The sequence below is a fragment of the Pelophylax lessonae genome (assembly GCF_965119305.1).
Source record: "Pelophylax lessonae genome assembly, chromosome: 6".
Taxonomy (NCBI): domain Eukaryota; kingdom Metazoa; phylum Chordata; class Amphibia; order Anura; family Ranidae; genus Pelophylax; species Pelophylax lessonae.
This window is the reverse complement of record NC_138773.1, coordinates 115,333,768-115,360,098: the sequence shown is the minus strand read 5'-3', so window position 1 is coordinate 115,360,098 and position 26,331 is coordinate 115,333,768. Positions and strand designations below refer to the sequence as shown.

Genomic DNA, 26,331 nt, shown 5'->3' with positions numbered 1-26,331 from the left:
TCCACCCTTGAGGCGGTCTGTTTGCACAGTTCGACACAAGATCTCTGCTAAAGAGTTTCTAGTGAAATGGATCAAGGATCCATGGTCTCTAGAGGTGGCTTCGCTCTCCAACAGGGAAAATCCTTCTCCCCCTGTACTGGACAGTTGTCTCCACGGAAGCCAGCCTGTCTAGTTTGGGAGGCGTCCTCAGGGGGTCTGAACTCTGGCAGAGCCCAGACTGCCGATTAGTGTACTGGAACTCCGAGCGATCAGACCTTGTCTGCCTCATTGGACAATCGTCTTCAGGGGTGTCCGTCAGGGGGTCTGTCAATCACCAAGGGGGCACGGTAAGTAGCCGGCATTCTAAGGTGGGTTGACTGATTAGTTCCAGCCCTCTCAAATTTCTGCCATGACTCCTGTGCAGGATTCAGGCAGAAGGGATTCCAGTCATTCTAGTGGCTCCAGACTGGCCTCACCGGTCTTGGTATGCCGATCTGGTACGTCTGGTCGCGGATGCTCCTTGGGGGACTTTCTCTCTGGTAGGATCTGCTGTCCCAAGGACCAAGCTGCTTTACAGTCACTGGCTTTAACAGCTTGCCTGTTGAATGCCAGGTGCTGAGGGATGGAGGCTTGTGTGAATCCTACGCTGTTAAAATCTAGGAAATCTGCCTCTAGGAAGATCTACCATCATACGTGGAAGACAACATTGTTTGGTGGTGTGAGTCTCTTGGGGTTCATCCTCGCTTTTTCTTGGTGGATTGAATCTTAACCTTCCCCTTGAACGGGGGGGGGGGGGGGGGTTGAACAAAATTTGGCCTTGTGTACCATCAAGGGCCAGGTATCGGGTTTTGGTGGTCTTTTTCCAAGGATCTTTGGCCACACACTCCCTGGTGCGTACCTTTTCTTCAGAGTGTCCAACATTTGGCTCCTTCAGTGCGGCCTCTGTTGCCTTCCTAGAATCTTAATGTGTTGCTTTCAGCTCTACTTAAGCTTCTCTTTGAAAATGTTCGGGAGGTTTCCCTGCTTATGCTGCCCCTGGAGGTTTCCCTGCTTATGCTGCCCCAGAAGGTTTCCCTGCTTATGCTGCCCCAGAAGGTTTCCCTGCTTATGCTGCCCCAGAAGGTGACTCTCTTAGTGGCTATCACCTCTGCATGCAGGGTGTCAGATCTGACTGCGTTATCCTGTCGTTCACCTTATGGTGATTCAGAAGGATAAGGTGGTGCTTTGCCTCTGTCTGTCATTCCTTTCTAAAGTGGTCTTTTGAATGAAGACATTGTGTTGCCTTCCCTATGTCCCAGGCCTAAACATCTGAAGGAGATTGCCTTGCATGTCTTGGATGTGGTCCGGGCAATTATGATGTACTTGGCAGCTATGGAGTCTTTTAGGAAGTCAGACTCTATTTTGTGCTCATGGACGGACCTCGGAAAGGGCTGTCCGCTTCTTCTTTTTTTTTCCAAATATAGTTTAAGTTTCTGGATGAGACAGTATAATCCAAAAAATCCAATTAACAAAACATGTCATATTCAAACATATTCCTACATCTATCTGTTCATTACACAGCTAGTTTCAAATTTACTCTTCTCACCCAGTCCTCTCAGTTTCTGTATAGCCCAAATCAACCCCAAATCAAACCAAAAAAAAAATTTAATTAAAGGGGAGGGGAGAAAGGGGTAAGGAAAGAAAACGAAAAAATTGGGTAGGGAAAAGTTAGGTAAATATCTCCTCCCTTACCCTCCGGGTTATCTTTTTATGACTCAAGGGTCTGTCATATCTTCTTCCAACTCATCTATCCCATGGTTCGATACCATAAACAAGTTCCAGGCGCCCCATGTTTCTGTATATTTTCCTCTTTTATGTTGGGCTGTCAAAACCAGATCTTTCATTTTATTTATTTCCTCTACTTTACGTATCCAACATTCTATTGTTGAAGGCCCTTGTTTCTTCCAATTGAGAGGGATACAAGATCTAGCTGCATTTGCCATATGGCATAATAAAGATCCTCTATATCTCTTCCCTGGAATCCCACTCAATTGTAAAAGGAAAAAGGCCGGGTCTTCTGGTATCTCCACTTCTGAAAACTTTTGCATTATCTCTCTGACTCTTTTCCAGTAATTTGATAATTTAGGGCAAGACCAAAAAATATGTATTAATGTGCCCTCTTCCACCGCGCATCGCCAACATCTATCAGAATTATTTGTCGCTATTTTATGTAGTATTATATGTAATTTATATGACCACCTTGTCAAAATTTTAAAGTTTAATTCTTGAAATTTAGTGCATATAGACGATGTAAAATCACGACTAATTATTTGTTGTCTCTGCTCCGTGGAGAAGGCAAAAGATAACTCCCTTTCCCATTTATCAAAATAAGGCAATTGATATTCTACCCTAGGTAAATTTTTCAAATTATATATTTTAGCTAATGCATGAGCTATATTCCCTGAGTCTGAACAATATTCTTCAAATGCCGTTAATTGACGTCTATACTTCTGTGGGTTAGGGATTGATCTGAAGATATGATAAAGTTGGAGTGCATTCCAGAAAGGGAGTCTAAACGCATCTACTTCATCCATTAATGTCTCCAGAGAGGGCCACTTATTCTCTCTCAAAAAATGAGAAGCTTGGTAACATCCCGATTTACCGAGGCTTCTAAAAGGTTGCGCTTCTAGGCCCATGTTAAATCGTGGGTTCCCTATTATAGGATACAATGGTGAATCATAAGTAGTAATTTCATTCTGAAAGCAAATTTGTGAACATATTTTTAGAGTCGTCCCAATCAATTGGTGTGTTTTTAGTTCTGCCGGTAAATTCTCATAACACCATAATGCCCTTTCCAAGGGGATCAATGTATTTGTCTGTTCCATTTTCACCCATAACTTTGTTTCACCATGTCGACACCAATCAATTTGCCTCCTAACGTGTAAAGCCTAGTAATATTTATGGATATCTGGGATTGCTGCTCCTCCATATTTTTTTGGCAGAGTAAGTAACTGTCGTGATATCCGAGGTTTCTTTTTCGCCCAGATAAATTTTGTAAATATTGAGTTTACTTGTTTAAAATAATAAATTGGGATCTTAATGGGTAGTATCTGAAAAAGATATAGAAATCTAGGTAGTATAGACATCTTAATAAGATTACACCTACCTAGCCAAGAATGTAGGCCTGTATTCAATTTTTCCAATTTAATGCGAGTTGAAATCAAAAGGGGCCTAAAATTTAGTTCATATATTAAAGCAGAGTTGACCGTTCTATACGTCCCCAGATATTTTACCACCTTATCTGTCCATTTAAATTTAAAGTTCTGCTTTAGCATCTGTAAAGAGCTACTAGATAATCTTATACCCATAGCCTGTGACTTATTAAAGTTTATCTTTAAGTTGGATATGGCACCATATTGTTCAAATTCTCTAATAAGATTTGGTAACAATATTGACGGGTTTATTATTGTAAATAATAAATCATCTGCATACGTGGAAATTTAATGCTGTTCTTTCCCCATCAAAACACCCTGAATGTCTGAATTTTGTCTTATTCTACATAATAATGGTTCCAGGGAGAGTATAAAAAGAATAGGGGATAAAGGACATCCCTGTCTCGTCCCATTTTTAATACTGAAGGGATCTGATAAAATCCCATTCACTTTCACCTGTGCTGATGGATCAGAATATATAGATGAGATCCTTTTGTATCATGGTACTACCCAAGCCAATATATTTAAGGGTTGATAACATAAATTTCCAATTAACACGGTCAAACGCTTTCTCTGCGTCTGTGCCTAAAAAAACACGTGGAGTTTTTGATCTGTCTGCTTCGAATAATAAATTCAATACTTTTGTAGTATTATCTCTCGCCTCTCTATTATTTATAAAACCCACTTGGTCTAAATGGATCCAAGATTGTAAGTGTTGGGTTAATCGGGATGCTATTATTTTAGTAAATAGTTTTAAATCTGTGTTAAGAAGTGATATAGGCCTGTAACTTCCGCATAACGTTAAATCTTTATCCTCTGTAGGTAACACCGTAATATGTGCTCTCAACGTATCTTTGCAGAAAACTGGTCTTCGGCCAACATCATTAAATCATTTTAACAAATATGGTCCTAAAATCGGGGAAAAAACCTTGTAATACTGAAGGGTAAAGACGTCCGGCCCCGGCGCCCTTCCAGTCTAAATCATATTCAAAGCTTGTTGTATTCTATTAATTCTATTGGTGAATCCAGTTCCCTGCTAATTTCCTCCGACAATTTAGGCATTTGAGCTGAGGCTATATATTCCTCCATCTGTATTATAGATGGTGATTGATCTGTTAAATTATATAGGGAGGAGTAATAGTCTCCAAAGGCCTGGGTAATCTGTCTAGGCAATGATGTTTTGCTACCCTTAGATGTTAGAATTTGAGGTATATATGTAGCCAATTTCATGTCCTTTACTGCTTTGGCTAGCAGTTTCCCGCACTTATTTCCTGATTCGTAAACCTATTGATGAGATGCTTTAGCTTTATAACTTAACAGGTCTGTGATTTTGTTTTCGCACCTTATTCATTTCTGTCTCCGTGTTGGTCATAGGATTCCTTTTGTGATTATTCTCTTAACTCATGTAAGGATGTGAATAATATTACCATTTGTTTCTCCCTCTCCCTTTTTATCCTCGACCCATGCTTAATCAACAACCCCCGTATTACAGTTTTATGAGCCTCCCACAGAATACCCGGATCTCCTCCCGATGTCTCATTTGTTTGAAAATAAAATTTTAATTCCTCTGTTACATCCCTGAGGATTTCCGTTGTCTGTAAGAGGCTCTCTGTAAGAGGCTCTCATTCAATCTCCAGAACCAACTCCCAAAGGACAGAGTTTCAGAGAGTGAATACTGTAAAATAATTGGTGCATGATCTGACTATGTTATATTTCCAATCTCTATATTTTTTATTGCATGCAACTGTCTATGGGGGATAAGGAAATAATCTATTCTTGTGTATATTCCGTGTACAGATGAATAAAAAGTATAATCTTTTTCACCGGGATGCGTTAAGACGCCATGCGTCCACGAGTTGATGTTTATATAGTTCTTGAATTATACGTTTACCGGTACGTGGGGGATTTGAAGAACGTCCTACTGAAGTGTCCATCAAGGGGTTTAGAGGGGTGTTTATATCTCCTCCCAATACTAGTTGTCCTTCAACAAAATCGGATAATTCGTTCAGGACCCTCGTTAGGAAAGTATCTTGATTGTAATTAGGGGCATATATGTTTGCCAACGTTAACTTCACCTCTCCAATTGCTCCCTTAACAAAAACATATCTCCCTTCTAGATCTATTTGTGTTTCATGCAGGGTCCATGGTAGTCTATTGGCAATAAGGATCAATACCCCTTTTGATTTCGCCTCTCTATTCGTCGAATGGTATCCCCACGGATAATTTTTATTTCTGAATATAGGTACTTTATTTTCTTTAAAATGTGTCTCCTGTATTAGTGCTATGTCTATTTGAGAGCGTCTCAGATCATTTAGTAACATATGTCTCTTCTCAGGTGTGTTTAGACCCCTTACATTCAAAGTCATAATCTTTATATTTGCCATTTAAACCCGGAAGTAAGGGGGGGAGACAGGGAAGAAAAAGGGAGGGGAAAAAAAAAAGGAGAAAGAAACCCCAAAAACCCAAACTTATCCCACCCTCCCTTCACTATATAACAACTAGTTATTCCAACACACACAACACCCTCTAGTGTCGTGTGTGGTTACCTAATTAGGTCCGTGGCTGAGGCAATCGCGAAGCAAGATTCAGCCCTCTCCCTCCCTGGACCTGACCCGATCACATGACTCTTAAATTATTTATTTATTATTTTCCAGCACATTTTGCCTGTATTATATTATATTTATTATATTAACCTCCATCCCCCTTATCATATCACCTTTCAAGATATCATTCTCCCGCCCCCTCCCGTCTCTCCATCATCCTCCATCATCTTCCCCAAAAGACTATAAAAATACTATAATTTTGAGGAACACCCCACTCCAACGGTCTTTTTGGCGCTGGACGCCGAAAAGGCCTTTGACAGGGTCCATTGGGGCTATCTGTCCAAAACTCTCACTAAGTTTGGGTTTCATGGGTTCATTCATTTGGCTATTATGGCCCTTTATACTACACCTTCGGTGAGAGTCCTCACAGATGGGATCCTGTCAGATGCATTCACCCTGACAAATGGCACGAGGCAGGGATGCCCCCTCTCCCCAATCGTTTTTTCCCTGGCTATAGAACCACTGGCAGAAGCCATTAGGTCCAACCCTACCATCAAAGGTATAAAAGTTGGTCGAACTGAACACAAATTGGGACTTTTTGCTGACGATATCATTTTGACCCTGACTGACCCCACTGTATCGTTACCTGCACTACAATCAATTGTTCGACTATTCGGTCAAATTTCATATTATAAGATTAACACTGCCAAATGCTATGCTCTTCCGATCTCAATTCCGTCTGCTGACATATCCAATCTTAAAGCTGTGTTTCCATGCAACTGGGAAGCTCCCTCGATAACATATTTGGGTGTCCAACTTACTTCTCCGGTCGCAAAATTGTATGACTATAACTTCCTGCCGTTATTGGATAGCATTGCGGATGAATTCTCCCAAATCAGGAAGGTCCATCTCTCCTGGCTGGGCAGAATTGCTGCATACAGAATGCAGGTCCTTCCGAAGTTATTATATTTTTTCAGGACACTTCCCATCCCCCAAATATTTTTCAATAAACTAGCATCTCAACTGCGGAAGTTTATTTGGGATGGGAGGCCACCTAGGATAGCCTTGACCACTCTCTATAAACCCCACAATTTAGGGGGAGTAGGTCTCCCTAATGCACAAGCGTACTATAGAGTAGCAGTACTGGCACAAGCCCGCTATTGGTTTGTACACCAAGAAGATAACTTATGGAATCAGATTGAAAGACAAGTTTCCCCTGGTAAAAACCTGCATGCTCTAACTTCTGCAGCTAGTATGCTACATAAACTTAAAGTTCCATCTTACCCTACCATTCAAGCTACTTTATAGGCGTGGACCCATCTCCTTAGTCAAACCTTCGGTGACGAGGAATGTGTCTAACCTGATACCCCCCTAGCTGCGTATGATTTACTCGTTCCGGGAGTTTCGACTCTGCATTGGAGAAGGAGGGCTTTTCACTTCTCCGAGCGATTAATCCAGCCCCAATCGGCCCTTGACATGTTAACTAAGTTCCAGATTTCAGCCTATAGCAGGGACCACGCTTCAAAAATTACCCCTATACCAAAAAGGCTTTGGGAATTCCTTATTGCTAAATCCCGTCCCACTGTTAAAGGTATCTCACTTTGCTATAGATATTTCAACTACCAACCTCCTTTACGCAAAACCCCTACCATTCTAAAATGGGAAATAGAATTGGGCCAATCCTTCCATGTTTCACAGTGGGTGAAAGCGTTCCAGTATAGCCGTTCATCTTCGGCATGTGTGGACCACTGGGACAACTCCCAGAAGCTATTTCATCGATACTATATGACTCCAGCTAGACTCCATGCTATGGATAAGAAATGCTCCCCCCTCTGCTGGCGGGAGTGCCAAATGCAAGGTAATATATTACATGTATTCTGGAGCTGTCCGGTGGTCCAACCCATGTGGAAAGTAGTTTTAAACTGGGCTTCCCGACTATTGGGAATGCTTTGCCACCCAACACCTGAGTTAGCCTTGCTGGGGCTAGGTTTGGATTCCTATCCTCCTGGTCCCAGGAAGGTATTGGCGCATATTTTGTTTGCTACCAGAATAGCAATAGCAGCCAAATGGAGGACTACTAGCCCTCCATGCCTGGCAGAGGTTAAGAATAGAGTAGCCCTCCAGTACGAAATGGAAAAGATGCTCGCCTTCAAACTTAGGAAGGCAGACATTTTCAAGAAACAGTGGAAATCTTGGATTGATCAACCCCCTGACTAAATGTGTAATCTCTTCTCATGATATGATACATTAGCATACTATTATCAGATGCATGATTATTGCACCGGTGGCAAATTCCCCTCCCCCCCCCTGCCCTATCCCTCCCCCCCCTGCCCTATCCCTCCCTTTACCCCATCCCCTGTCCATAGTTTGTTTGGTCGTTCTTGATAACTACAAGATATTAACATTCCCATGACGATTGTGATAGGGAGTCACACAGGTGGTGGCGACATCTGTGTCTGAGAAATAAGAGTATGGAGACGGTGCTCCCACAGTGTGTACCCAATGGGGGTGGGAGCTCGCTTTCCATAAAATCTAAGCTAATCCCTATTACAAGCTCAGTTTTGAGTGAGTGCACGTTGTGTGCTCTTTTCATTGTATTTCTCTTTTTATGTATGAAACCGGCACTTCTACAAAAACAATTCTCGCTACTTCTCACTTGTTGGTATTGTACGTGCTCAACTAAGAATGGACCTCTGTTTACAATGTTTGCATGTATTGTTACTATTTTCCTATCTTTTCAATAAAAATTGATTTACAAAAAAAATACTATAATCTTAAATTCACTCAGACCCCTAGACACAAAAAAAAAAAAAAAGAATATATATAAATACTGTCCCCTCACCACTCCAAACAAAATTTTATAATAAGAAAAATAAAGTTAATAAAAACAAACAAACCAATCCAACAAATCAAATGTGAATTCGTGCCCCCTTCCAAAAAAAAAAGGAGAAAAATATGTGAAAAAAACCTTTAATAGTGCCTGGTGTTTCCTTTCCTTTTTTTCTCCCTTCTCTCCCTTGTCTCTACATATACCCAAAAAAAGAAACCCCTCGTGAAAGAGGATATCCCCTCCTACCCCAAAAAAGGAAGAGTAAAAGACATCCATAATTTAAATATGTGCATCTGTGTACCTATATAATATCAAAAAAAGGGCGCAAGGCCTAAGTGTCTTAAAGTGGAGTTCCACCCTAAATTTATACTTACCTCCATCTTCTCGCTCCGGGTCACCTGAAAAACAAATGGATAATGGCAATTTTTTGTTTTTTTTACTTACCTCGTATAGAAGAAAATATACTTACCTTACTTCCTTCTTCCTCCCCTGGGCGGCCACGGCGATTCGTCACTTCCTGGCTTTGCAATGATTCCTGGGAGCTGAACGTCATCGCTCCCAGGAATTAATGCGCCTGCACCGGCCCCGCCGCCACTTCCAGTGCGCGCGCGTCATTCCCTTCTAAACAGCTTCTGGGCATGCCCACAAGCTGTGGAGGGATGACACGTGCGCACCGGAAGTGACGGCGGGGCCGGTGCAGTGCATCATGGGACCGAAGAAGACGGAAGAGGACGCAGAAAAGGATCGCGCTGGCTTCAAGCTGCCCACACCTGAGATGGCAGCGCTGGACAATACTTTTTCAAGGTAAGTATTTCTCCTAAAATGTAAGTGCAACCCGGGACAGATCAGAGGCTAGCCATTGTGGAATGCACTAGCCCTGACTGTCCCGGGGGTATTTTTATTAAAAAATGTATTCCCAGGGTGCAACTCCGCTTTAAGTGTCCATTATCTCAGATGTGTGTATCCGTGAAATAAATAACTGTGTCTAGGGCTATGTCTAGGTGCTTCCCTCCTCTCTCACTCTCGTTAATCGGTTCCTAGATAAAGCTATTTCCTTTACTACTGCCACCTAGATAAAGGAAAGCCTGTGGATGTGGTGTATCTGGACTTTGCAAAGGCCTTTGACACCGTTCCCCACACGCTTACTGTACAAACTAAGGAAGGTAGGTATGGACCATAAGGTGAGTACCTGGATAGAGAACTGGCTCCAGGGGAGAGTCCAGAGGGTGATGATTAATGGGGAGTACTCGGATTGGGCGGGTGGAAAGTGGGGTCCCCCAGGGTTCTGTCCTGGGACCAGTCCTGTTTAATTTATTCATAATTGATCTAGAGGAGGGGATATCTAGTACAATCTCAGTATTTGCGGATGATACTAAACTAAGCTTGCCAATATCTTCTATGCGGGATGTGGAAACCTTACAAGCGGACCTGAACAAAATAACGGGGTGGGCAACTACATGGCAGATGAGGTTTAATGTTGAAAAATGTAAAGTAATGCACTTGGGGGCCAGAAACCAGAAAGCAAGCTACTCACTAGGGGGGGAACCTCTGGGTGAGTCTAGGATGGAAAAAGACTTGGGGGTACTGGTAGACAACAGGCTTGGCAGTGGCATGCAATGCCAAGCCAACAAAATACTGGGATGTATAAAAAAGGGGATTCACTCCAGAAATAAAGAGATTATTCTCCCGCTCTACAAGACTCTGGTCCGGCCACATCTGGAGTATGCTGTCCAGTTCTGGGCACCGGTCCTCAGGAAGGATGTGCTGGAATTGAAAAGAGTCCAGAGAAGGGCAACAAAAATAATTAGGGGAATGGAGGACATCAGCTATGAGGAAAGACTACAAGCACTGAACCTATTCTCTCTTGAGAAGAGACGATTGAGGGGGGATATGATATCAATGTACAAATACTGTACTGGCGACCCTAGCATAAGGAACAAACTATTCAGAGTAAGAGAATACAATAAGACACGTGGCCACTCACTAAAACTAGAGGAAAGGCGGTTTAACCTTAAAATGCGTAAGAGGTTCTTTACTGTAAGAGCGGTAAGGATGTGGAATTCTCTTCCACAAGCAGTCGTATCAGCAGGAAGCATTGATAGTTTCAAAAGACTATTGGATGGGCACCTTAGAGACCACAACATACAGGGGTATACAATGTACGGTTAACAGAAAACACACACACGCACATCATAGGTTGAACTGGATGGACTGATGTCTTTTTTTCAACCTCACTAACTATGTAACTATAAATTCCTCCTAGGGGAGAGAGATAGTCAAAAAGAAAAAACAAAGGGGAGCAGATATAAGGGGGAGACAAAACAATTCCCATCCTTCCCTCTCTCTGAGGACACACGACAAAAAAAAAAAAAAAAACAAGAAGAGAGAAGTTTTTTCTTCTCTTTCTCTTTTCCTTTTCTTTCTTTTTGAGATTCCATCTCATTTTCCAAAGTATAAGATCACCCATACCACAATCTCAATAGACAATAACCCCTGTATAAAAAAAAAAAAAAGAGAAAAAAATGAAGGGGAGAGGGGTAGGGCAATTAACAATCATCTTATAACTTGCCATTCCCCCTATCTCGCTCGTATCCATATAGTATCCTATTCCTACCCCCTCCCTCCTTTAAACTTCGAGAAGAGATAAGGAGGAAAGATCAGAGCCGAGAGGTGTAAAGAAAAAAATGAAAAGAATAATTTGGATTCAAGGTTAAAAAAAAAAAGAAAAAAAAAAGGAATCCTATTTAAGCGTCTATTGCGAGAACGTAATTAAATGTCCATCTTGGAACCAATACTTCTATTTCCGCAAGAGTCCTCCTTAATTTCCATGCTTCCTGGCTTCTTTTCTTCTATGGATTTTTTTTTTCCAGATATTGGGGTAATGTTGCCCTCCACTTGGCTACTTGTATTTCTTCTGTACCTAAGTATTCAAACAGTCCATGTTTGAATACTTAGAGCGCAAGGTGTAGTATGTGGTATCCTTATGAAATGTGACCATTAACGGGTAACCCCAATGATACGTGTATCCCAGTAACTTGGCCTTTTCCAATATTGGGCGTACTATAGCCCTGCCAGGAAGTGTGGCACTGGACAGATCCGGTAATATTTTAATATTGGCCCCATTATGTTCAATAGAGCCCTTCAACCATGCCTTCCTAATGATCTCTTCTCTTTGAGAAACATAATGTACCCGGCAGATAACATCTCTTGGTCTATCGGAGTCAGCCATTTTAAAGCGGAGTTCCGGGCACAAAATCGGTATTTTTTTTTTTGTGCCCCTCCGCTAGCTACACATAACCTGAAAAGGAATTGGATAGTTATTTTTTTTTTTTTTTGTACACTCACCTTGTAATCGAAGATCGTAAATACTCACCTCAGGGTACTTCCTCCTCCAGCGCCGCGGCTCACCCCGTCACTTCCTGCCTCGCGATGATTCCTGGGAGCTGAACGTCATCGCTCCCAGGAATCAATGCGACGGCACCGGCCCCGCACGTCACTTCCGGGCGACGCCGCATTCCCCTGCTAAACAGCTTCTGGGCATGCCCAGAAGCTGTTTAGGAATGCGGCGCCGCACCGGAAGTGACGAGAGGGGCCGGTGCGGCGCATTCTGGGAGAAGAAGATGCGGAAGAAGACACCGAAGAGGACCGCGCCGGCTTCAGCTGCCCACAAGAGAGATGGAAACGCTGTGGAAGAAATTTTCAAAGTAAGTATTTCTTCTTGCAGGTAAGTGCGAACCGGGACAGATCAGAGGCTAGCCATTGTGGAATGTGCTAGCCCTGACTGTCCCGGGGGTATGTTCAGCAAAAAATGAGATCTGTGCCCGGAACTCCGCTTTAAGTCCCGGGGCTCTATGGACCCTATCCAGTACTACGGTAGTGGTATTGTCAAGACCTATTATTATAGAGAAAATATCTCTTACCGTTTCCTGGAGTTGTTCTCTTTTCACTTGTTCCGACAGCCCTCTCACCCTAAGATTGTTCCGGCGACTCCGATCTTCTAAATCTTCCATCCTTAACTGCATAGAGGCCACCGTGTCCACATATTCTTCCTGGGATTTTTCAACATCTAAAAATCTGCGAGATAAAGTTGTTACAATCTTCTCTCCAGAAATCACTTTGTCCGAAATACCACGTACTTCCTTGCGCAATTCCTGCATTTCACGCCGATGTGTTTCCTCCATTTTCATCATCATAATTTCAATATCGGATTTGGTTGGTAGTGATCTTAATAATGCCCACATGTCTGGTTCCAGGTTTACAGCACTCGTTATTTTGTGTGTGGGCGCCATCCCACCACCTTGCTCTGTTCCCACCGCCACCTCTTGTGTATCTCCCTCCATAGGGGTCCTCTGGGTCTGTTGTGTCACCGTATCTCGGACTCCCTTCTCCATCTTCTGAATTCCCCCTATCTCACTCTCCAGGGTCTCCGGGGGTTCACTTGTTGTAGGGATCTTCCCTAATGGTGCTCGTTTCGGCTGTCCTATCGCCATGCTCTCGCCAATCTCCTCTCCCTCACTCACACTCTTGGGGAGCTCTGGAGCGCCGTATTCTACTCTCAATGTCGGTAAAGTAGCGTCCTATCTCTCCCGCAGTTCTCCCCTCCTGTATGCGGGTCTGCGCTCGTGTTTGGCAGGTGCTTCCCTGGGCTCTGAGCTTTTTAGCTGGCATACCTTGAGGGCTTTTCGGCTGTATTTGCTCTCATACTGGGATCTGGCTTGATCGTACACTCAGGGAGGGAGCGGCCAGGAGCTCATGCTAACCTCCACCTCACTTCACCATTACCCAGCCACTGTCCGCTTCTTCTGCGACCATTTCCAGTTGGATCAGATGGGGGTTCAGGTCTATTGCATCAGGGGTCAGGTGACTCCTTTCCCTGTTTTGGAGCACTCTACTAGGGCGCTTAGTGTCTTCTGGGCTTTCCGTTATCAAGCATCAGTGACGCAGGTTTGCAAGGCGGCCACCTGGTCGTCGGTGCACGCTTTTACAAAGTTTTTGTAAAGTGGCTGTGTTGGCATCATGCGAATGCTTCTTTTGGCTGCAAGGTTTTTGCTGGCTGCTGTTTAGAGGACCTGGTCCTCTTTGAGGGTATATTGTTTTTTCAGGTGAGCTCCAATTGTTTATGGTTAAGCTCCAGTGTTACCTGGTTGGCTATGGTTAGCCTTGGGAATTTTTTTCTGCTGTTTCCCACCCCTCATGTTTGACACTGCTTTGGGACATCCCAATAGTTAAGAAGAATCAGGAGCTGTGTCCGTCAATGAACTAAAGAGAAAATGGGATTTTTGACTTGCCATACAATACATTTCTCTGATGTTCATTGACTGACACAGCACCCGTCCATCTATGGAGTTGTTTTTTTTTTTCTTCTGACACCTCTTGTAACAAAACTGAGTACCTATAGCAGGAAGTGGGAGTATACCCCCTGGGACTGCCCCATAGGCATAGTCAAGTTTTTTTCCTGCCTAGTGTCCTACTCCTGTAGGGGGCAGCATAACCCAATGGTTAAGAAGAATCAGGAGCTGTGTCCATTAATGAACATCAGAGAAATAGATTTTAGGGTAAGTCAGAAATCCAGTTTTTTTATGCATATTGTCCAACTCCAAGCTGTAAAAACTTCAATGCTTATTGGATTTATGCATATCAGGTGATGTGTATTTGTGTAATGAGAGATGGTGTGGCCTAAAGAGATCAACACCCTATATCAACGTGCACATAATTATTAGGCAGATTTTTTTCCTCAGGCAAAATGGGCCAAAAAAAAGATTTAACTGACTCTGAAAAGTCAAAAATTGTACAAAGTCTTTCAGAGGGATGCAGCATTCCTAAAATTGCTAAGATATTGGAGCGTGATCACAAAACCATCAAACATTTTGTTGCAAATAGTCAACAGGGTTACAAGAAATGTGTTGAGAGAAAGAAAGATGCAAATTAACTTCCAAAGATTTGAGAAGAATCACACATGAAGCAACCAGGAACCCATTATCCTCCAGTACTGTCAAATTCCAGAACTGCAACCTACCTGGAGTGCCCAGAAGTACAAAGTGTTTAGAGACATGGCCAAGGCAAGGTAAGCTGAAACCGGACCACCACTGAACAAGACACATACGTTTAAACATCAAGACCAGGCCAAGAAATATCTGAAGACCATTTTTTAAAGGTTTTATGGACTGATGAGATGAGTGACTTTTGACAGACCAGATGGATGGGCCAGTGGCTGCATCAGTAACGGGCACAGAGCTCCACTTCAACTCAGACACCAGCAAGGTGGAGGTAGGGTACTGGTATGGGCTGGTATTATTAAAGATGAGCTAGTTGGACCTTTTCCGGTTGAAGATGGACTTAAAATCCACTACCAAAACCTTTACCAGTTGTTAAAAGACACTTTCTTCTAGTGGTTGTACAGGAAAAAAGTCTGCATCTTTCAAGAAGACCATGATATTCATGCAAAAATGCTCCATCACATGCATCAAAGTACTCCTCTGCATGGCTAGCCAGTAAAGGCCTTAAGGTTACATTCACACCTGAGCGTATCATTTTCAGGCGTTTTTGGGGCATTTTTTGCAGACGTTTGTAGACAAGCATTGACATCTGCATGAAGTGGTCCACCTCTTACTGGTTTTGTGGGTAATGTTGGTGTGGTTTGTAGGTGGAGTTTCCATGTGATCCTTGTGTGCTCTCCATGTGCTCTCTGTTTTTTGTAAGATCGAAAAACGGAATCTTGGTTTCATTCATACACATATTGAATTTAAGACCCAGAACCAAGTTTAGTGAGATTGGTTCCATGTGTTCTAATTGATATATATGCTATGTCTTGTATAACCACAGTTGTATGTATTCGATTTGAAGAAGGGCGTTATTGATACAAGCACGAAACTGTCAAATGTATGTAATTTTATACTTGGATTAAAAGTACTCTTTTGTGCAGCAATCCCTCTGGAATTTTTTTTGCGTGTATATGTATGTATGTGTATATATATATATATATATATATATATATATATATATATATATATATATATATATACACATGGGCATCTCATAAAATGAGAATATCATCAAAAATTCAATTTATTTCAGTAATTCAATTCAAAAAGTGAAACTCCTATACTTTATATAGATGTGTTACCCACAGAGTGATATATTTCAAGCATTTCTTTCTTTTAATTTTGATGATGATGGCTTACAGCTAGTGACAACCCAAAATTCATTATCTCAGAAACTTAGAATATTACATAAGACCAATAAAGAAAAAAAAGGATTGTTTAAAAATAAATGTTGGCTTACTGAGAAGTATGTCCATGTACAGTATAGTATGCACTCAATACTTAGTTGGGGCTCCTTTTGAATGAATTACTGCATAAATGTGGCGTGGCATGTAGGTGATCAGCCTGTGGAACTGCTGAGGTGGTATGGAAGCCCAGGTTTCTTTCATAGAGGCTTTCATTTGGGGAGCCATGTCATCTGGCATTGGTCCACTGTTTTATCAAGTGAGTCCAAAGTCAGCGCAGCCCTCTACCAGGAAATTCTGGAGCACTTCATGGTTCCCTCTGCTGACCAGCTTTATGGAGATGCTGATTTCATTTTCCAGCAGGACTTGGCACCTGCCCACACTGCCGAAAGTATCAATATCTGGTTTACTGATCATGGTATCACTATGCTTGATTGGCCAGCAAACTCGCCTGATCAAAACACCATAGAGAATCGGTAGGGTATTGTCAAGAGGAAGATGAGACACTAGACCCAACAATGCAGACGAGCTAAAGGCTGCTATCAAAGCAATCTGGGCTTCCATAACACCTCAGCAGTGCCACAGGCTGATGGCCTTCATGCCACACCGCATTGATGCAGTAATTCATGCAAAATAAGTCCCGACCAAGTATTGACTGCATACTATACTGTACATTGACATACTTTTCAGTAAGCCAACATTTCTGATTTAAAAATCTTTCATTTTTTATTTGTCTTATGTAATATTCCGAGATACAAAATTTTGGGTTTTTACTAGCTGTAATTATAATCATGAAAATTAAAAGAAAGAAATGCTTGAAATATATCACTGTGTGTGTAATGCATCTATATAAAATATGGGTTTGACTTTTTGAATTTAATTACTGAATTGAATTAACTTTTTGATGATCTAATTTTTTGATATGCCCCTGTATCATGCTTCTGCTCTCTTGCTCTCCTCCAGGACTTCTCCAGAGCCTCTCCCATCCTCTGGAACTTCCTACCCCAATTTGTTCAACTTTCTCCTACCATCATTGGGCGATCCCTGAAAATGTAATGAAAACATTAGTCCCTGGAATAAGATGATAAAAGGCTTATAAAACACATTTCATGTACTTATCTAAAATAATTTTACTTGCATTCAATATTTAAAGAATGAATACACAACTGGATCACATGTTGTTGTTGTTTTTTTTTTTTTTAATTGCTTACCCTTATTTTTTCAGTCCTACTTTGCAGAAGCATATATTGAGCACATTTTGGGGGCTGAACCAGGCATTTTTACTAGCTGCATTAAATATACAAACCCTTTTTTTTTTTTTTTTTTTTTTTTTTTTAAACAAGTACATACAGATTTGGGGTTATTATTTTTGCTTGCCCAGAGCTCGCTCCGACTGCTGCTGTAAAAGTCATAAAGTGAAAAACTGTTATGTGAGATCTTATAAAAACTGCGGAGTCATTATATTAAATAAAATCGGATTCGGCCATCCAAAATGAGTTTAGCAGTTAAAATTAACATTCTCCCATTTGTTACAGCATGGGTTTGAATATACAATGTAGAGATGTTTTAAATTTCCAGACATGTTTGTGTTTACTTGTCAGGTCGTGTATTGATCTGTGCCAGTGATGATCGGACATGTGCTCAGTTGAGAGAGTACATTACCGTGGGGGCAGAGGCACTTTTAATGAGGCTGTACAACAAAACCTTCGGGAAAGATGAAAAGGCAGCAGAAGTATGGCTGAAAAACAGAAAAGCAGTCAGGAAAAAGGAATTGGCTTCAGGTGGGAAGAACATGCAAAGTAAGAACGTGAAAGATGGCACAAGCAAGCAGAAGAGAAACTGTAAGAAAACAGAATTAACTTTAACACAAATGATAGGAAAAGTGGATGATGATGGTATGACAAAAGAACAGGAAGAAGGCTTATTCAAGGAGGAAAGCATTCACATGGAAAGTAGCCTAGAAGAGCCCAAATATGAAGATCTCCAATTGAATTTACCCTCAGACTCTTATTATGGCATCTTAAAGGAACCCCTGACTGTCATCCATCCTTTACAAGGCTGCACTGACCCCTATGCACTGATGAGGTTATTGCATGAAATAGAGCCAAGATATGTCGTCCTGTATGATGCGGAGCTCAGCTTTGTTCGTCAGCTTGAAATTTACAGAGCTGTGAAGCAGAAAACATTAAGGTACTTCAAATCCCTGTATGTATATTATAAATATATACAATTTATAAATACATACAATATATTATAAATACATGGTCACAGGACTATTTTGGAAAATGAGTGCAGATACTTGCCCTCTCCACCCCCAAGCTGCCTTTGTTGCCCCCTCCACCCCTCTTTCCCTTAAAAAGTACTGCGGTACTTAACCTGAAAAATATATCTGTTGCTAGGTCCACCACATGTCAGGTGTAATATGAGTAGTACATCGTTACTACATGTATCTGTGATAAGTACATATTGTACATTTTTGTCATGCTGCTGGGTGAAAGAAGACATTATTCACTGACAGGCACCTAGCAAAGTCCGCTAAATTGAGGTGTACTATGTAGAGCGGGTAAAATAAGTATTAAACACGTCCCAATTTTTCTAGGTAAATATATGTCTGAGTGCCGGTTCACACTACCGCAGCACGACTTCGGGGGCGACCTGTGAAGTCGCGTGCACCGCGACTTGCACGGACTTCATATAATGAATGTCAATGCAAGTCGCTCCGATGTCGCCCCGAAGTAGTACAGGAACTATTTTCTAAGTCGGAGCGACTTGAGTCGCTCCTATTAGAACGGTTCCCGTAGCACTGCATGGACCGCGACTTGTCAGGCTAACCAGTCGCCTGACAAGTCGCGGTAGTGTGAATGGGCACTAAAGGTGCTATTGACATGAAATTTTTGCCACATGTTGGTATACATACAAAGAAACCAAAACAAATATGTTATGTGTAATTAAATGGAATGGCGTGGTGACGTGTTCAATACTCATTTTACCCGCTGTATGTAAGGATACACCTCATGGATGGGGCATGATGCACACTAATCTGATCACATTGTAGCAGCTTTACATATAGCAGCACTACCCCCTCACCATAGTTAAATAAGCCCTGTATCTGCTCTTACTGGGATAAAATAGCCTCATTATTGGTTTCAGGGGAAGTTGCCTCAGTATCATAGGCCAGTGCTGCCCCCCCCCCCCCCCCCCGGTTCTCAGGCAGGTTGCAGGAATGGGGAGTGAGAGGCTGTGACACCTATGGTAGCTGCACAGGGGAGAGGGAAATGTAGTAGCTCCTACTGAATAGGAAGTGCACAGAACCAGTGCATTTCGGGAAAAAAAAAGACCTACATGACTAAAACTGGTCAAACGTTGATCAGTTCTTTTATTCCTCCAGTAGGTTAATCAAAAAAAAAACAGAACAAACTTCCCCATTTACACAAGCGAGGTCAGTGTGGGAATCTGTCCCACTGCACTGTTGTATTCTGACTGTGGGACTCCTCCACTGTCAGAATACAACTGCTCATCACTGCAGGCGATTGGCTGCAGCACTGCTCAAAAGAATATTTTTCAACAAGCCCATTAGCCAGAAGTCAATCATTAGAACAGGATTGGCCATTGATGGATCAGTATTCAGCCAGTCGCTTCTAAACTGGCCAGATTTTTATCAGTCTTTGGCCAACTTAATTGTTTAATTTGCTCTGTAGAAGTAAAATACACTGAATTGTGATATGATGGCCTTATTTGGTGTATCAAATGTCATATTAAATATGGTTCTTTCTTAGGATAATTTTTTATTTTTTTTTCTCTTCACAAATATTCTTGAACATTTTAGGGTTTATTTTCTCATCTATGGGGGCTCCACAGAAGAACAGATGTATCTCACTTCCCTCAGGAAAGAAAAAGAAGCGTTTGAGCAACTTATCAGGTAAAACATACTTATCTACAAAGCATACAAAATAATAAAGATGCTTGAAATTATAGTTTAGAGAGAAGCAAAATGCATTTGATATTGTTTACCGACTGAGTTGGGTTAGATTTACACAGGATATTAATTTTTTGGGCATTTCTTGACAAATAATTTGAGCCTCATCATTGGGTACTATCATGTTCACTTGCAGAGAAAAGGCCAGCATGGTCATCCCAGAGGAAAGGGAAGGACGAGATGACACAAACCTGGATCTGCAGAGAGATGCGACTTCAGCCTCAGCTGCTACTGACACACGTAAAGCTGGTCAGTCTAGTTCATTTCTTTCCATGCTATTTGTTACAATGTGTAAACTGTGCCTGTACCTTTCATATTTTCAACAGATAATAGATTTTACTATTTAAAAAATCTATAAGGAATCTTATCTATGTAAATCTCATCTAACAAAGAAACTACGTCCCAAGGTTTAAATACTTAGCATTTGTGTTTTTAAAAATTAGTTTTTGATTTATTACCAAAATAAATTTTTCAACTTTGTTTATTAAAATCTAACAGCTGTACATAAATATAAAAGAGCCTTTATGTTCACATGTACAGTATCATATCAAAGCATCTAAGTACAAATATGTTTCAAAAATATAGAACTGGAACAGTGACAGTGGGCTCCATTCATAAAGCGAGTATGTGGTAAGATACCATACAGCGTTTTTCAAAAATAGCAAGCGCTATTTTATAAAGTAATGCAGTATTTTAGTAGTGGTAGTTAAGGAGAAGCTAGCCACCGCGTCCTTATCAACCAATGAGTCATCAGCTGTCAGCGGGGTTCCTCGATGGGAAATTAAGAAAAAAAAATGCATACATTTAAAAAAAGCAACCCATACCAGGCCCTTATCACAGCATGCAGCCAAGCTATGCAAGTCAGAAAACCACATACCAGGCCACATATCCCCAACATGGGGGGAGGGGGTGCTTTTTTTATGGTCCTGGGGCAAGTTGGGTCGATAACGTCAAAAGAGGGAGGTGGTCACCCAATGGCTCCACCCCTTATTTGGAAGGAGGCAGCAGAACTTTCTTTGGTCGGGAAGGGACCTTTTTTTTTCAACATGGTAACAAGGTGCTTTGGGGGGGAGCCCCCCCTGCCCTATGTTGAGGGCATGTGGCCTGGTATGGTTAAGGAGAGAGAGTGGCTACTACTCTCATCGTCACCCCCCCCCCCCCTTCCTTTTTCTGACCTGCCGGGCTGCATGCTCGGATAAGGGTATGGAATGGACCTTGGGGGACCCCATTTTTTTTTTTTTGGCAATTTTTAAATGCCCGCAATTTTTTTCTTTGCATTCAGCTGTCAACTGATGACACATCGGTTGTTATGGACGCGGCGACCATACGCTCCTTAACATCCATGTTGTTTACTGGTTGTTAAGGGTGTCAGCGGCTGCCAATTCCTTAGGTATCGCATGCTGGGACAATTACTTATTTACCACATTTATTTAGTTTCTGTTGTGAATTGACTGTAACTCCTGTTTTTTTCTGTATTTACTGAGCATTTTTGCCTTATGCAGTAAATACTGCATAAAGCAATAGCAAATTGACATTTTCAGGATCGCATGCAGAATTTGGGAAAACACCTAAATACCACATGCGATCCACTTTCCTTAATAGGGGAAAAGGACATAATACCGCGCTCTCAATTTCACAAAAGAGTGTTCATATATAAACTGTGTTATTAAACATGTGAGTGCTCAAATCACAGACAGTGAATGTGCCAGATCTGTCACCATCTAGCGTGAACAATAATAAATAATGTCCATTAATTACAACAATTTAGGAAAAAAGTCCAAAGTGACTCCAAATAAAACCACTATGATTCAACACCAAAGTGACTGTGTTTCCTCTCCACCCGCATGCGTGCACACAGCTCACTCAATAGAACTTCTTGACCCCTATTACAGGAAGTCAAGAACAGCATTTGGTATTTAGTTGATGAACAGTGGGTTCAATAACATTCTTCTATTATCTAAATATATAGAAACTATCAGCGCAACTTCTGTATACAAAATAAATTAAGTGAAATAAATAAGAAAACTCCGGCAGCTCTCACTCACTGTGTTTTCACTTCTCAACCCAAATCAATAATCAAAAAATAGTGCTGCGCCAGATATAACACTACACTCTCCTCCGTGATTAAATAACAAAAAGATCATATGAATAAATATAAATAAGATATACCAAAGTGAACAAAGGTCATAAATTCATGTTACAAAATTCATACATTCATGTGGAAAAGATATCCAATAAAAAGTGTTTAGATATTGCAAATAAAGTGCATATGTGCAAAAAGTCCCAGTGACCATTAAATCCACAGGATCCAGAAGATTCCCTGCAGTTTCAAACACCTCTGTGGTGAGCAATCATGTGCTTCTATAATCACCACCAATAAGCAATCAAGCCTCTCACCTTCCTATCTGACCCAAGAGTCACCTATGGGTCAGATAAAGCAGTTTCCTTCCGGGATATGGATGGATGAGTCAAATAGAGGATTTTGCAGCTGACAGGCTATCCACAGGGACCAGACCAGATCACTCATATATGTTTGAAGCGACACCATCAGGTATAATCGCATGGGAGAAAAAAAGAGGATCTAATGCTCTCTGTATGCTTAGAAATGGCGTTTATTAGAATAAAAAAGCAGACTCACAAAAACAGCCGTGCAAGCTGTAGCAGCGGCTCAGTTAGAGCAGGCAGAGATGTTAAGAGTCATCACGTCTCTGCCTGCTCTTACTGAACCGCTGCTACAGCTTGCATGCCTGATGGTGTCCCTTCAAACATATATGAGTGATCTGGTCTGGTCCCTGTGGAAACATATATGACCAGACCAGATCACTCCTATATGTTTGAAGGGACACCATCAGGCATACAAGCTGTAGCAGCGGTTCAGTAAGAGCAGGCAGAGACGTGATGACTCTTAACGTCTCCGCCTGCTCTAACTGAACCGCTGCTACAGCTTTCACGGCTGTTTTTGTGAGTCTGCTTTTTTATTCTAATAAACGCCATTTCTGAGTGATCTGGCCTGGTCCCTGTGGATAGCCTGTCAGCTGCAAAATCCTCTATTTGACTCATCCATCCATATCCCGGAAGGGAACTGCTTTATCTGACCCATAGGTGATGACTCTTGGGTCAGATAGGAAGGTGAGAGGCTTGACTGCTTATTGGTGGTGGTTATAGAAGCACCAGATTGCTCACCACGGAGGTGTTTGGAACTGCAGGGAATCTTCTGGATCCTGTAGATTTAATTGTCATTGGGACTTTTTGCACAGATGCACTTTATTTGCAATATCTAAACACTTTTTATTTGATATCTTTTCCACATGAATGTATGAATTTTGTCACATGAATTTATGACCTTTGTTCACTTGGATATATCTTTTTTATATTTATTCATATGATCTTTTTGTTATTTATTCACAGAGGGAGTGTATTGTTATATCTGGCGCAGCACTATTTTTTGATTATTGGTTCTTCTATTATTCACTTGCATCATGTCAAAGATTTAAATGTTAAGAGGGTGTTCCGAGCCAGACCAGAAATAACGGCACTCCTGCGCTTTTAAACTCTCAATGTAGGGCTTGCATAAAGAGGGAGGTAAAAGAGGTACCTCTCATGGTGTAGTATTTTTAAAATGTATTAAAGTAAAGGTAAAATCTCACTTACAATTTTGAGAAGAAATTCCGGCATTAAAACAGCGTGGAAATGCCGATTTGCGTTCCAACTGCGTTCTAAGATGGCGAAAGTGATATGTTCCAGAAGTCCCTCCTAACGTGTTTCGTGGGCATGCCTCTGCCATCATCAGGGCGAATAGACCCCAGTGTGTCAAGTGCTTTTTGTTGCATACATATATTCTGAAATTCTAAAACACGTTGCCAAGAATTTCACACCTAATAAGTAAGGTAGTTGGAAATATAAAATTAGTCACCCTGATCCTAATGTGAGAGTAGGACAATTCCTATTGCCATATACAACTTTTTTATCATTAACAATTTGAATGTGCATAGGTACCAAACACTAAATAATAGGAAAGGGGCACTATAATTACTTATAACATTAGGAATTGGGTTGGATTTATCTATCACTGTGTTCATGGGAATTGAAAAGGACTTCTAAATAATATTTGATGTGGTGGACTAAACTAAATAACAGAGTAATTTAAGGCATTGTCTGACTTGCATGCATCTCACACAAATTCTTCTCTAACAATGGTCCTTTTTTGGCTCTTTGTTTAGGTGGCCAGCAGAAAACCTTGCAGCAAAACATAATTGTAGACATGCGGGAATTTCGGAGTGAACTGCCATCTCTGATCCACAGACGCGGTATTGATATAGAACCTGTCACATTGGAAGTGGGGGATTACATTCTCACACCAGATATTTGTGTAGAGAGAAAAAGTATAAGCGATCTGATTGGATCTCTCAATAACGGGCGTCTCTATACGCAGTGTGTTTCCATGTGTCGTTACTACAAGCGGCCTATTCTTTTAATTGAATTTGACCCTAATAAGCCGTTTTCTCTCACATCAAGAAGTTCAATCCACCAGGAGATTTCTGTGAATGACATAACATCAAAACTCACCCTCCTTACTCTCCACTTTCCAAGATTGCGCATCCTTTGGTGTCCTTCACCGTACGCCACCGCAGAACTTTTTGAGGAGTTGAAGCAGAACCGAGCCCAGCCTGATGCTGCAACTGCAATGGGTATAACTGCAGACTCTGAAACTCTACCAGAATCTGACAAGTACAATCCAGGCCCTCAGGATTTCCTTCTGAAAATGCCAGGGGTCAATGCCAAGAATTGCAGGGCCATAATGAATCATGTAAAGAACATAGCTGAACTGACAACGCTGTCTTTAGAGAAACTGACTGAAATTCTCGGCAACTCAAACGCAGCAAAACAGCTTAATGACTTCATTCACGCATCCTACACAGAAGCTGTTTCTCACGGGAAAGCTAAACGTTAATATGCAATAGCTTATTATTTATATATTTAAAAAATACTTGAATTTTACTTTTTTGTGTGAAATTTCAATTTTTATTAGGAAATGGATGAATTTTTAGACCTACTTGCAAAAAGAGCTCAAAACAAAGAGAACCTTATCTAGCCGATGTAATCAGCACCTGTTACATGTAACCGCTTTTCTTTTTCTGTATTACCAGTTTTTTCCTTCTGTCTGCGCCCCAAGTTATTTGCTAAACCTAAAGCTGGCCATGGATGAGTTTTTTTTTTTTTTTTTTTCATTCAGCCAGTGGGCTGAACAAAAAAAATGTCTTTATCCACACAAGTTAGGCGGATGAAGGAATCTCCCCTTCTGAAATGCTGAGACATTGTATTCTGACGGTGAGACTCACGGCTGTCGGAATACACTGATCAGTGGCTGCAGCTGACTTTTGTCAAAGGGTCTGCCACTCATGATTCAAAACTTTGCTGGTTCCTGCTGAACCAGCCAAATTTCAGTCCATCTGTGGCCAGCTTATAGGGTGATGCTTCTGTGCCTTAAAGTGGGCATTTCCCTTATCCACGTAGGAGAAAGGGCACTTAACCCCCATCCTTCCCCAGCAGCAAAGTACTCTACTTTCCTTGCACCTGTGTCTCTCCAATTCAATCTCCAGGACTGAGAATAAATATCTGGTTCTTCTGGGTATAGGTGAGCACATGAGAGCCAGAGGCAGCTCATAATTGGTCTTAAGCTTGACAATTCTGGCACTTAAACAGGACTTTCTCTATCGCTCATTGACAGACGTAGTCCTCGGTGATACAGCACCTTCGGGTTATGTTGCCTCCACAGGAGTAGGACTAGACAGGAAATAAAATGCTCTGGCCACACCCTAGGGGCAGTCCCAGAGGGTATATCCTCTCTCTCTCTGCCTCAGCAAATCAGTTTTTTTCTGTCTAGTCAGGAGTAAGGACCTAGATACCTTGCTGGGATCTTCGGTCCTGGCAGGATTTTTTTCTTAGAAAAGATTTTTTTAGACAGCTTTTTTTCTCCAGTGTTCCTGTGAGATCTTCAAGCAAGAAAGCTGAACTGGGCGACGGGCGGGATGTTGAGATCCAGTGGTCACCCCAGTTCAGCCTACGAGCGCGTGCAGGCCATAGCTCCGCGCTGGGTCGGCCGCGACATTGTCCCACTGGAGGGACTGACCCTGCGAGTTAAACGTCTCGCTGAAACGCCAAAGACCATGAGTCACGGCGTCCGTATTGGTCGAGAGCCCTCCAACTTCGGTGGAGAGGGGTACTGTCAGGAGTTGCCGCCCGCCTGGTTCCGGTATGGTGAGTAATATGTTCCCCTTTTCCCCCTGACGGGTCTTGTGGTGAACGCGGGCCCCTCTCTGTAATGGTAAGGATGGGTTCCCCTCTATCCTATAACATGTCACAGATCCCCCTAATTGATTGTGATTTTTGTGTACAAAAAGCCAGCAGGCTTGGTTTGGGAGCTGACAATCTAATTACAAAGTATGTTTAAATGATTGTAATATGTGGCAGCACTGGTGTTACAAGAAGTATCCTACCTGTCAGAAGTCACAGGACAGGGATGCGGCTTGCCAGGTCATTTCTCCAGCTGAAGCAGGCTCCCGACGGCCATGCGGTTCCGCCAGGGT

The 26,331-nt window shown here is 41.8% G+C and overlaps 1 protein-coding gene across 1 annotated transcript in view; it reads left to right on the top strand.

Moving 5' to 3' along the window:
• The window catches only part of ERCC4 (ERCC excision repair 4, endonuclease catalytic subunit), a 127,297-nt gene extending 102,514 nt beyond the window's left edge, over positions 1 to 24,783 (top strand). Inside the window, exons 8-11 of the mRNA XM_082262483.1 lie at positions 17,370 to 17,958; positions 19,595 to 19,687; positions 19,881 to 19,993; positions 23,965 to 24,783. Of these exons, the coding sequence (XP_082118609.1) occupies positions 17,370 to 17,958; positions 19,595 to 19,687; positions 19,881 to 19,993; positions 23,965 to 24,695 (1,526 nt within the window). The 3' untranslated portion in view covers positions 24,696 to 24,783. The remainder of the gene's footprint in view (positions 1 to 17,369; positions 17,959 to 19,594; positions 19,688 to 19,880; positions 19,994 to 23,964) is intronic.
• Positions 24,784 to 26,331: the final 1,548 nt, after the last annotated feature.